The following is an 11,687-nucleotide window of genomic DNA, read 5'->3' on the forward strand; positions in this document are numbered from 1 at the left end:
CCCATCCCATGTTGAGATTTAAAGTATGTATATCTGTATTATGAAAGACTTTACTCATGCTTTTCAACAGAAAATATTCAGGTGGTAAAATTCAGTGACTTTAACGTCACAATGCATACTACTGAATTTCAGTCAGGATTTGATTTGTAAATAACTGTGTAAGTGAAGTTTGAATGTTAAGTTGTTACAGCTTTTCTCCATAACTTCTAATCATATTCTTTAGATTGAATTATACCCAGCATCAATATTTATCTGTTACACTTGGTAAAATGGCACATGGATAAAGAAAATATTTCCCATTCCCTAGCAGTAGTAGCTAAGAGCAAATAGAATCAAGAATAAATATACTAGCAGATGTTACAGATTTGCTTTTTAGGTTATCAAAAAAACATCCAGAATGCCATTATTCAGGGTAAGGGAAGAGTTTGATATTAAATACGCATGTGTTACTTTCTTTGTAAGTATTTACACAGGGTGTGGGTTGGGAGCATGTGAAATCGATAGTTTGAGCTGAAAGCCATGCCTTGTATAAATGTTGTAGGATTTTTATGAATGTTGGCCAAATAAGCTTTACTGCTTGCTAAATATCATTTCAGTACTTAGTAAATACAATTATATTTTAATATATGTGGCCTTTGGGGGGGTGGGGTGTCAACTAACAAACAAGAAAAAAGCACTCCAGAATAACAATTTGACAGCATAGCTACTATATTAATTATTCTGACTATTGGTACTTACGTTTTTTTCTTGAATCAGCCAGCGCTCTAGAGCTATCTTAATGGCGTAAAAGGTGCTCCTTTGTGAAAATCTTACCACTTACTCAGAGAACAAGTCTGTCATTTTAATTTACAGTTGCAAGGTATCTGATAAAAATGAGCTGGATACGTGCTGCTCTCTAGTAGAGGGTTTATTCTGTAAGTATTTCCTAAACTGAAAGATGCATTCAAATGTTTTCTTCAAAGGCCAAAGAACCTGGGACATACACACTCAGGCAGCTGTGCACTTCAGTGGGGAAAGTACAGTTTGTCCTTCTTCATATTTACCCAATTGTGCAGTACGATGTATATTCTCAGGAGCCCCAGCTAAAAGTGGAACCGATGACTGGTAGGTACAGTTGCTATGCTGAAGTTGTTTTGGTGATTTCTGTTATGCTCTCATGGGACTAGATAAAGCGTTTTCTGGCTTGAATATTATTCAGAATTATTTTGCTTTGCCTTTAATTTTGAGTCTAAAATAAATTCTTGCTTTTCAAATTATCCATCAAGTATGCTATGTCAGTGATGGCTAGTTTTCAACAACTAATTCCAGTGCCTGACTTTGGCACTTTTGAACATGACTTTGAACATTTAGTTCTCTTAAATTTATCAGGTATGATTTGAGCTGCCACAGTGATTAGGAGAAGTGAATATTTAAATTTGTAATTGCCTGAGCTCGTTATTGATTAGTTCTGTGACACTGCTGTCTCTGGTATTTAGAAGAAATGTGTAAGAACTGGGTTTCTCGACTAGACGTGATAATGTGAACTTACTAAAATTTAATAGTGAATACATCCATTGGTTTCATGGACAGCTGGGTATTATGTGTTGTGGAGTTTATTGAAGTTTGTAAATGGAGATGTATTTTTATATACACTATAGTTCTATAGTATAGTTAATAGTGATTTTTGTTTTCAGGCTCTTAACTGAGGCAGTTGAGGAGCTGATACGCCTTTGGTATATCATTCAAGTTACATGGGTTGCAGTGTGTGGTGAAGGAAGGACAGGCATATTGGGCATTAATCAAATTAGATACCCCTGTGAAATTAATAGTTGTGATTCAGATATTTGAGAGTCTGTGTGCATACTGGCATTCTTGTTATGTTGATTATATAAATACAGCATGTGGGTATGACTGGCATTGTAGGTGCAAAAATACAAAGCTGTCTACAGCTTGGGGAACTTAACAACAAGTTAGTAAATTGTTCGGGATTGTTGTATTTCACCGAATTCTGTGCTCCCAGAGCTACACAGTATGTGAGCCAGCTAATCAAATCCGTCCAAGAAACAGTGGTTCTGGTCGCTCAAGTTGAAACAATCAGTTTCTCCACACCAGTGTATCTGAACTAGGTTTAATGTGTTGAATGACGCCAAAGCCCTATGCGTTTAAGTTACCCTAACGTGTGTGAGAAATTGTCTGGGAATATTGCTAACAAGCCTTACTAGTGCATCGTAACTGTCAACTGATGAGTACTGGAATCTGTTACCAATTTCTGCCACCTTCTTCAGATAGCCTTTTGGCTGGCATTCCCCAGAAGGTGAAATTCACAGTGACTACTGGTCACTACACAATGAAGAATGGGGACACTTTGCAGCTCAGTAACGCAGATGCCATGCCTATTCTATACCATCCGGAGAGCAAGGCAGCGATCTATTCCAACACCAGGGGTAAGCGATGAAGTAAACGTTAGTACTCTTTGAAATGGCTGAAAGTTCAGTAACTCTGCAGTAAATCTGCACTTACAGTGTTAAGAACACTGATGCTGTCTTTTTCAGTAGTCATTATTAAGAACAATACTAGGGACTTGCAGCTGAGTACTTCAATGTAAGAAAGGTCTTAAATTTTCACCCTCATAGTAGTAGTATGAACTTTTCAGCAAACATAGCTGGACAGCTTTTACTTTCACTGATGAAATTCAGTAGGCATGGTGAAACTGCTGCTGAGGTCAGCATCTGTCATGATTTCCAAATGAAGGATGGTGATTTTTTTTGTGCAGTAGTTGTAAGTAGGTTTTTACATAGTGCATTATGTAAAAGGAACATTTCCCTTGGCCAGTGTTTCATTTAGCAGGTGACATCCTAGTTCCCTTTTTCCCAGAGCATAAGTACTGTATAGTCTCCTCAGTTGCTCAAACACAAGCAACTTTGACATAAGTGGGAAGAACAGTCTTAACAGACTTGATGAAATTAAGGTTAAAATAGACTATACAGAAGCACCTCATGTAGCATTTTAAAGATAATGGTGACCAAGAATACTGATGTGTGTGGTTCAGTAAGTTGTAAGTTTGAAGTGAAATTATGAGACTAAGGAGATACAGGATGTTCTAAAAACTTCAGTAGGTGTCATATGATGGACTGAAGTAGCTCTTCAGCTAGTTTGAAGCTTGTTATCAAATTGTCCTCGTAGTTCTGCCTTAACACTGGAAGGGACTATTAGACAGAATGGGGTTGCTACATTCCTGCACTTTAAGAAGAATAGAATGTGACTATTGGGAATTTGTGAACAGTGGTGGTATTTAAGATCCGCAAATTACAGATCATTTGATTAGGTTACTGCGGAGTTATATAACATGGTTTCTTAGTGCTGTTTTTGCAAACATGGAGGTCTTGCAAGGAAATGGTTATGACACCACATATTTTGCTGTGACTTTTTAGACTAGTTTCATTATGTAGTTACAGATTGAAATGAAAATTGGGAAGGGATGAATGGGTTTTAAATCTACTCCCCCCCCCCCCCCCCCCCCCCCCATTCTACACAACTATAGAAAAGATCTCAGAATCGTCATTAAGGATTCAGTCTTCTGAAAAGATCACAAGCATCAGTTTGCCAGTGGCTCCTGCGTATCATGTGATTGAATTTGAACTAGAAGTCATGTATTTGCCATCAGCCACAGAAGCTGCAGTGGAGAAAGAAAATACTACAAGTAAAGAAGATCACAGAAAAAACAAAGAGAAGCAGAAACAGGACAACTGCATGGCTACTGTTGACCAAAAAGTAAGATGTTATTTAATGTTTTTATTATGAAATCTATTTGATCACAGGGGCCTGTGCCTCACAAAATAGAAGTAGTGGTGATGGGGCGGGGGCGAACCTTCTTGCGCTGAACTAATTTTCTCTTAAAAGGTGTACATGTAAAAATCATAGCAAATGTTATAAATGTAAAGAAAACGTAAATATAAGCAGAAGTACACACTATGTTTACTACATTGCCAACTGTTACTCTGGCTAGTAATCTGAGCTTTAATGTTCTAACACTCACAGTTTATATAGGATGAAGGTTAAGACATCGTGCCTTTATAAAAGGTGGCATGGTGGTCTTTAAATTCTCCCTTCTGAATCATGGGAAAGATATTTCTTCCACTTGCAAAGAATCTGTGTGCTGTGTTGGGGTACTTCACACTGTAGTGTTTAAAGCTGTCACATTATTTAGTTGGAGGTAACTTTTCCTCTTAATTTTCATTATGAAGGGTCAATAAAAGGGGTAGTATGGGAAGAAGCTCTTCAGCTGACAGTGAAATGATTTTGAAACTATCACCTTTCAAAGTGTTACTCAGTGTTAAAACTGACCAAATGTGCTGCTACATATCCTTATGTGTGAAGGGTTGGGTAAAAAAGAGATATTAAACAAGCACTGCTAAAATGTGATGTGGCAATTCCACCCCCACCCCCACCCCCAAAAACATATTGTTAAATATATACGCTTTACAATTAGAAGAATGGCAGCATCCACACTTCAGGAGAAAGTTTCAGTTGTGTGCTGCTTCAAGTTAAAACAAATATACATTAAATACTATTTTGAGCTTGTGTTTAAACAATAATAGATCTTATAGCGATTTATTAGATATTGACCTTTTACCAGATTATTGTATTGAGATGATATTTACATTGTTAGTGTCCTTTTATCTTTTTTTCTTCTATTCCCCTTCTTTTATTTCTGGTCTTCAGGAAAAGCTTCTTTGAGATTTCATCCCACTCACAGGAAAACAAAAGTGTAATATTTTGTCAGAGTAGCTTTTGATACACTGTTTTTTTTTTAAAAAAAATTATTTTCTTCTTCCCCCTCTGGATGCATTAGACATAGACTTGCTGAGAGAGGTTTTGCTTAGAAATTAGAAGAAAAGCAAAATCACTATGCCAAAGACCATTATGAATAAGAACTTTGTTCCTTTTTTCCTTTAGGTAACCATTGATTGTCCTTGGTCGATTTACTCCACTATTATTGCATTAACATTCTGCATACCTTTTAATGCCAAGCATTCCTTATTGTCAGCTGGCAAACGGTAATGTACTCGTTAAGTATTTATTGTTTCTTTCTTCTTACAGAATATGGAGCTGGAGTTTCATAAGTAATATTTATAGCAGCCTTTAAAAAAAAAAGCTGGGCTTTTGTTATTTTATGCAGCTTCCCATTGGAAGCTTGCACACCTTTCCTCTAGTGTTGTTTCAAAACATTAAAACAAATCCATGGTTTCAGCTATTTTGGAAATAAGACCACAAGATAAACCAGGCTAGCCTATTTCTGTGTAGCTACTTGTTTTTGTTTAATACGTAAGAGGATGTTTTACAGCCCTGTTTCTACAGACTCATTGGTGAAAAGATGGAAAGAAACAAAGATACCTGTCATTCTGTTATTGCTTAAGCTGTGCACTTTGAAGACAATTTTATGGACATGTACTCTTTTAATGTAACTATTCAACTTCTGTTGAACAAACTGTGTCATGTTTTTCAGGAAATATCTGCAAGTCTGTGTACAGAATTTGTCAGAACTCTGTTTCCAGCTTTCAGACAACAGCCTAAAAAATTCTGCTGATTGTACAGATTTGCAGCTGGTACCTCTCAACCCTGAATCTCAACAGGTAAAGATTTCATTTGGTGGTTTATGAGCTTGTTGCCAGGACAGCTAGTTATGAAAGTCCTTGTTAGTGCAATTATTAGCACTTCTGCATATAGGTTTTGTAGTAAGTAAGCCTGAGTTATGTCAGACCTTTGTAGTCTTCTGAGTGACTTCGATTCTTACAGATGCTTTATAAGGCGTTTATACCTGCAGATCTCAGATGAAATTCTAAAACTTGCAAAGATTATTAGATAAGTTTTCAAACTTGTCTGTTTGCCTCATGCAAAGTACTACATACCTGCTTGACCAACAGCTGTACAAACGTAGTATCACAAATATCACTGTTAAAATTTAATTTGTTCCTCTTATAACTGCAATTTGTCATTAGGTTTTAGGAAAAAAAAACAGATAGAGACTGTTTTCCAATTTTACTATTTCCTGTTTACTGTTTTCCCTATTTTACTGCAGTCCAATTTGACTGTTTACAGCTGTAAACAAGTTGCAAAACAGTTTCTTTCAGCCTTGTCTGAACACAATATTAAGTAGGTCATTCTTGGTACCTAGGAAAAGTATATACAAATTTTATTAATAATCTTTATTAAATTTGACTTTTGAATAAACTATTTTTCGTCATACTTGAATGTGAAATGTTCACTTTTGAAACATTGATTCTGACAGTGGAGTGTATCCCTACTTTTAATTAGATGTGCATTGTTAATATGATTCACTCTTAGTTGTTTGGGACGCGTATTTTCCCTAATGATTTAATTAACATTAAATAGGTAATTTTGTTTTTATAAACTGTATTAATGCCAGAACAGACAAACATGTGTATGTGCATTTCCACTTCTTTCTCAAAGGAAGGAAGGAACTAATACTATAAACATTCTCTTTCAGGTCATATACAGTAAGCAATCAATATTCTTTGTATGGGAATTGAAGTGGACAAAAGAGCTTCCTCTCTCCTTGCAGTGCCTGTTTTCAGTCAGCTTTTGTCCAGCTACCTCTAAAGAACCCTCTCTTACCCTGAAGCCGTTCACTTATGAATTCCAAGTGGAAAATTTTTTTGTAAGTACTCCTCTAAGTATAGCATATGTTAACTTGAGTATGGCTTCCTAATATATGGAAAGTCAAGAAATATATTAAAAAAACCTTCTGTTTACATAATGAGATTGATGCCTACTTAAAATCATTGGAAAGCCAGTTTGTTGAATGATAGAATTGAAACCTGATACAATAGAATGGAATCCTATACTTGCCACTGGAATGGGAGACACAAACGACATAATGCTTACACAAGTGTCCTTGATCTTGTTTTGTTTTTTGTTCAGTGTTTTCACTTTGTGGCATGGAGACTGCCCTTAGGTTACTGAGCTGCTGTTTCCCCTGCTGGCTTGGGACTGCACTCTCCAAAGCAAATTGCAATGTCCTAAAAATCTTTGCTGTTGAAAACATTTGAGCTGTTTTTTGTAGTGCTTAAGATGAGCTCCTCTAATGAAATACTTAAGGTTTTCTAGGCCATTATATTAAACATTTCTTCTTTCCCTATATGAACAAACGTTTTATTCCTTTGATCAGCTAGGAAGCTTATAGGCTAGATAAAACTTCCTATTAAAGGAATTCTGTCAACGTTATTTAATCACATTTCTAAATTCAGTCTTGTGTTACCTTTTTTGATGCTTGGGTAAAATGTAGCAACATGAGAAGACTCTAATTTGGTTAAATCTTTTTGTCTGTTTTCAGTGTTGCTAATGTTTTCTACCTGCTTATTACAAACTAGCACTGAGCAATATTTTAGGTATTTGTTTACCTACTGGCATGTAACGAGCATCGTTGGCACCTATATCAGCATCTTTCTGGAGTTCTTAAAGAGGACTAACCACATTAAACAGTGGGGGTGTGGGGCTGTGGCAGAAACTTAATTTTGTAGTAATTAAAAAATAGCTTTTTGATAATGTTGGTATCATTATTCTGGGGACTATGATGGTTAAGAGCGATGAAGTAGTTCCCCTGTATTACTGAAGATTTGAGTGATGTGTCTGGAAAGCGAGGAGCCAAGTAACTAATAAAATTTTTTTTAAATAGTAAGAATATTGGTGTCCTTTTAGGACCATTGAAAGGTTGAGTTAAAGCACAGAAGTGGAGGGGAAAATGGTGTGCTCACTGCTAGTATCAAAAATAATTGAATCAAATTTGGTTTGATTATATTCTCAAACAGAACAAGATAATAAAGTGAACATTACTTAAAACTGAATCTTGCATTAAAGATTTAACAGGATGTGGATATTAAAAGTAAAGTTTGTACTGTATCAATTTTCCAGTTCACATTTTAAACAAAAGTGAAACGCCCCTTTTTTCTTGGTAACAGCACTGTTTTCTTCCTGACAGACATTGTATCATGTGAAAACTGAAATTTTCCCACCATTGGGGGCAGAGTATTGTAAAACGGGCTCACTCTGCTCTTTAGAGGTGTCAATCACCCGACTTGTTGACCTCTCAGAGGTTGACAGAGATGAAGCATTAACAGAATCAGATGGATATTGCACAACAAAACTTATGTATGAAGGTAAGAATATTTTTCTTAAGCATACTGTCAAAATTTCCCATTAGTTTTGTCTTGATAATGACAAGTGCCAAACTTTCTATGGCATATATTCTTGTATTGTGAGTGTGGCTGCTCAGTAAAGCAGTTTTTGTTCTGCTGGACTATTTTTACCTCATTATTCTATCTTTGAGTGGAACATAAATGCTGTACAGACTGGACAGATACTCACTCGAGGCCAAACAACGGTCCCTTTTTGTGTAGGGCTGTTTTCTTACCTTGCACAGCTCTTCACACATAAAAGCTTGGTGGGCTTTTAGATGTTGCTAAAATACTGACTTTAAAACTGCTCTAAAACTATACTGAAGGTTCTCCATTTTTCAGAAAAGATCTTCATAGAGTTTGCTCTTTATTCTTACAGTTGTTGACAACAGTAGCAACTGGGCAGTCTGTGGAAAAAGTTCTGGAGTCATATCTATGCCTGTAGCAGCTCGAGCAACTCACAAAGTCCACATGGAAGTGATGCCGCTGTTTGCTGGCTATCTACCTTTTCCTGATGTCAGATTGTTTAAATACCTCCCTCACCATTCTGCTCACTCCATGCAACTCGATGCTGGTAAAGCTATCTTGACTACATGGCTACTTACAGAAATGATACTGCTTCTCCTGTGTTCTTACGTAAAGAGAAAAGCAAGGCGAGGAAGTGTATTGACCTCTATATCGTAGATATCTTTGTTACTTACCTTCACTTACAGTTCTGATTTGAAACTTACAAAAGTTCGCTACAAGAACATTGAAATTGGGTTGCAGCCTTAATTTGTGAGGAAGAATAAGTGCATTGTTTTTTTATATTTCCTTTAAAGATTATTGTGCAAATTAGTTGTCACTGGATTTATCATCAAGTGAAAACTATTTTATAACCCTCTAATCCTTCAGTTTCATTGTCTGTAAACTGCACATCTACCGTGTCTTCATTAGCTTTGAATTTTTTCCCTGGTTTTTGAAAGGATTAAGTACGAACTAAAAGAACTGCTGAAAATTTGTGGCATATAAACCAGATCAGATGAAGAGTTTAAATTACCATAGCCACCTAGAGTATTTATCTGTACTGTGGAGTAATCCTAGAGCTGTAGTGACAGTTCACTTGTATGAGCTACTTACCATTTGTCAGCAGAGCTCCAGGAGCTGCCAGCATGCACCCTTCTAGCCTGTGACAAATGTGAGGTATTGCTACTTAAATTTTCCTTAGAAACCATTATAATTCACTTTGTTACATCTGCTGCTGCCCAAAAGCATGCACAGACTGTTACCTCAGCAGAGATGATCAGTCACTGTTAACATATGGTAAGCTGACTGTGCGTCTGAGCTCTGAAATAATTTTGAAGTTGTTTAGTCACTCCATAGAATAAAACTGTGGGTTTTTCTTTTAAACAGATAGCTGGATTGAAAATGATAACCTGTCTGTGGACAAGAATGTGGATGATCAAGCTGACAGCAGCAGCATAAGGAGCAGAGGTAGCTTGCATTCTGCAGCTAGCGGGGAACACAAAGGTTTGCCAATGCCCCGTCTGCAATCCTTTTCATCTGGTCAGGTCTTCAACTGCAGCACGGGTATGCAGATACTTGTCATTCCCAGCAAGGACGACCATGTTCTGGAAGTCAATATCACGTGACAGCTCGGCACGAAAACAAAACCCTTTAGAAACTGGATATAAAAGCACTTTAAAGGATTATGACCTGATTAGTCTTTGTTGTAACATTCTAACTCTTAAGGAGACCTATGGCACTCAACATGTACCGGCCATGGAAGCACCAGACAATTGTATCAATTTAAATGTACAGTGAAGCTTGTGTCAGCTAGTTTATATTGCCACTTTAGTATGTTTTGTGTAAGCTACTGGGTTTTCTCCTTTCAGTCACATCCTGCATCACAACACAGGGCAACAAAAACAAAAAATCCAGATATTTGGACCACTTCTTTAGTTTTGTCTGGCAGCTGAGAGATTTGTTTCATGCTTCCTACATACTTTAGAATTTAGAGTTGGATGATATAATTATCCAAATTTTGGATTTTTATGTAATAATTTACAGGCTTTTCCACACATGTGCCAGAAACACAACAAAGCATACAACACATCCACTGGTGTAATAGTTGTTTTTCTGTTGTTTGTGGGGTTTTTGTTTTATCATTGTTAATTCCTGCCATTGCAATTTAATATTAAACTTCCATTGTTTGCATATTTAGATGCATGGAAGAGCTACTGCTATAAACAATCTTAACTGAACAAAATTCCTTAATTTTCTGAGGCTTTCTCCTTCACAGAGTAGACACTGTGATGTCACATATTATATGATTTTTTTTGTGGGGTAGGGGTTGGGTCATCCTCTTGCATAGTTCTTACCAAAGAAAGATATTGATAGAATTTAATAATAAATTATTTGGCTTATTAAGTTCCCAGATTAATTTCTTTTATTACCATTTCTAAGTGGCTTGGTTTGCTGCCCCAATTTAAAAATTGGGGCAAAAATTTCAATATGATGCGATACTTGAACAGTCAACCTTTCATCATAAAGGCTTAGGGTAATTATTACTGATTAGAGGCTGGACTTCCGCATTCATGATGGAAGAAAGAGGTTGGTTTGATATAGGAAAGCTTGCAGATGTAGAATAATTGTGAAGCAAAGCTAAAACATGTAACTTAAAGAATTTCATTATTTATATCTGAAATGTAAATATGAAAAATGTGTAAAAAAAAAAAAGTGTAATTTTTGTGAATGTTGCAAATCCACCTGTGACTGGAAAAATTACAACTCCTTCTGACGTCCTGCTTCTGATACTGAAACTTGTGCATTTAATGTAAGAATGACCTTTTCTAATTGCAGATCTATAATGGTGCGTTGTCAACAGACTCCACAGAGGAAAACTGTCCTGTATCAACTACTTGTCAGTAAAACTTAAGTGAGGAACTGCTCATTAGACAAGTTCATTGTTGGTTTGTTTTTTTTTTTTTTTCTATACTCAGGTTCTGCTAAATTATAAAGGGGAAGAAAAAAACCAAACCCTCTTTCCAAAAAGACTTGCAATTAAGTTGAAAAAAGAATAGGCACCCTGCACTGGTCTAAACTTTTTTTTTTTAACAATTATTTTAAAAAAAGCTATGTCTAAGTAGATGTATAAAGTAGACCTGGTAGCTGAAAATGTTCTTGTTATGCATCTTCTTTCTGTGAAGGAATGCCCTTTCTCTGTGGAAATCATACCATTTTATTCTGGATAAAACCCAAAGCATCATTTAGCGCGAATGACTGCTGGGATTCTTTGACTGGAAAAGGTAACAAGTTAGTGACTTTGACACTGCAGGTATTATAATTAATTCCATTTTCATGGTTGGCTATTAAATCATTTTTCACATTGTTCTGTAATATACTGTTAAACACATTGTACTAAGATTGTTTAATGAAATTGTAAGCGTTACAGTTCTAAATATACATGTTTTAAAAAGAAAACAACTGCTCTGCTGCTGTGACTTGGCCGGTTTTCTTTTGTTTGAAGGAGCG

General features: G+C 36.2%; 1 protein-coding gene across 2 annotated transcripts in view; it reads left to right on the forward strand.

The window, feature by feature from the left end:
- The window catches only part of TRAPPC10 (trafficking protein particle complex subunit 10), a 44,317-nt gene extending 32,682 nt beyond the window's left edge, over nt 1–11,635 (forward strand). The window contains exons 15-23 of one of the 2 annotated variants that reach the window (XM_040585197.1): nt 963–1,104; nt 2,265–2,423; nt 3,521–3,750; nt 4,936–5,036; nt 5,486–5,612; nt 6,488–6,658; nt 7,979–8,156; nt 8,554–8,748; nt 9,567–11,635. In XM_040585197.1, the coding sequence (XP_040441131.1) occupies nt 963–1,104; nt 2,265–2,423; nt 3,521–3,750; nt 4,936–5,036; nt 5,486–5,612; nt 6,488–6,658; nt 7,979–8,156; nt 8,554–8,748; nt 9,567–9,805 (1,542 nt within the window). In that variant the 3' untranslated portion in view covers nt 9,806–11,635. The remainder of the gene's footprint in view (nt 1–962; nt 1,105–2,264; nt 2,424–3,520; nt 3,751–4,935; nt 5,037–5,485; nt 5,613–6,487; nt 6,659–7,978; nt 8,157–8,553; nt 8,749–9,566) is intronic. The other variant, XM_040585198.1, reaches the window with a different exon arrangement.
- Nucleotides 11,636–11,687: the final 52 nt, after the last annotated feature.

This window comes from Falco naumanni, chromosome 2 (genome assembly GCF_017639655.2).
Source record: "Falco naumanni isolate bFalNau1 chromosome 2, bFalNau1.pat, whole genome shotgun sequence".
Lineage (NCBI taxonomy): Eukaryota > Metazoa > Chordata > Aves > Falconiformes > Falconidae > Falco > Falco naumanni.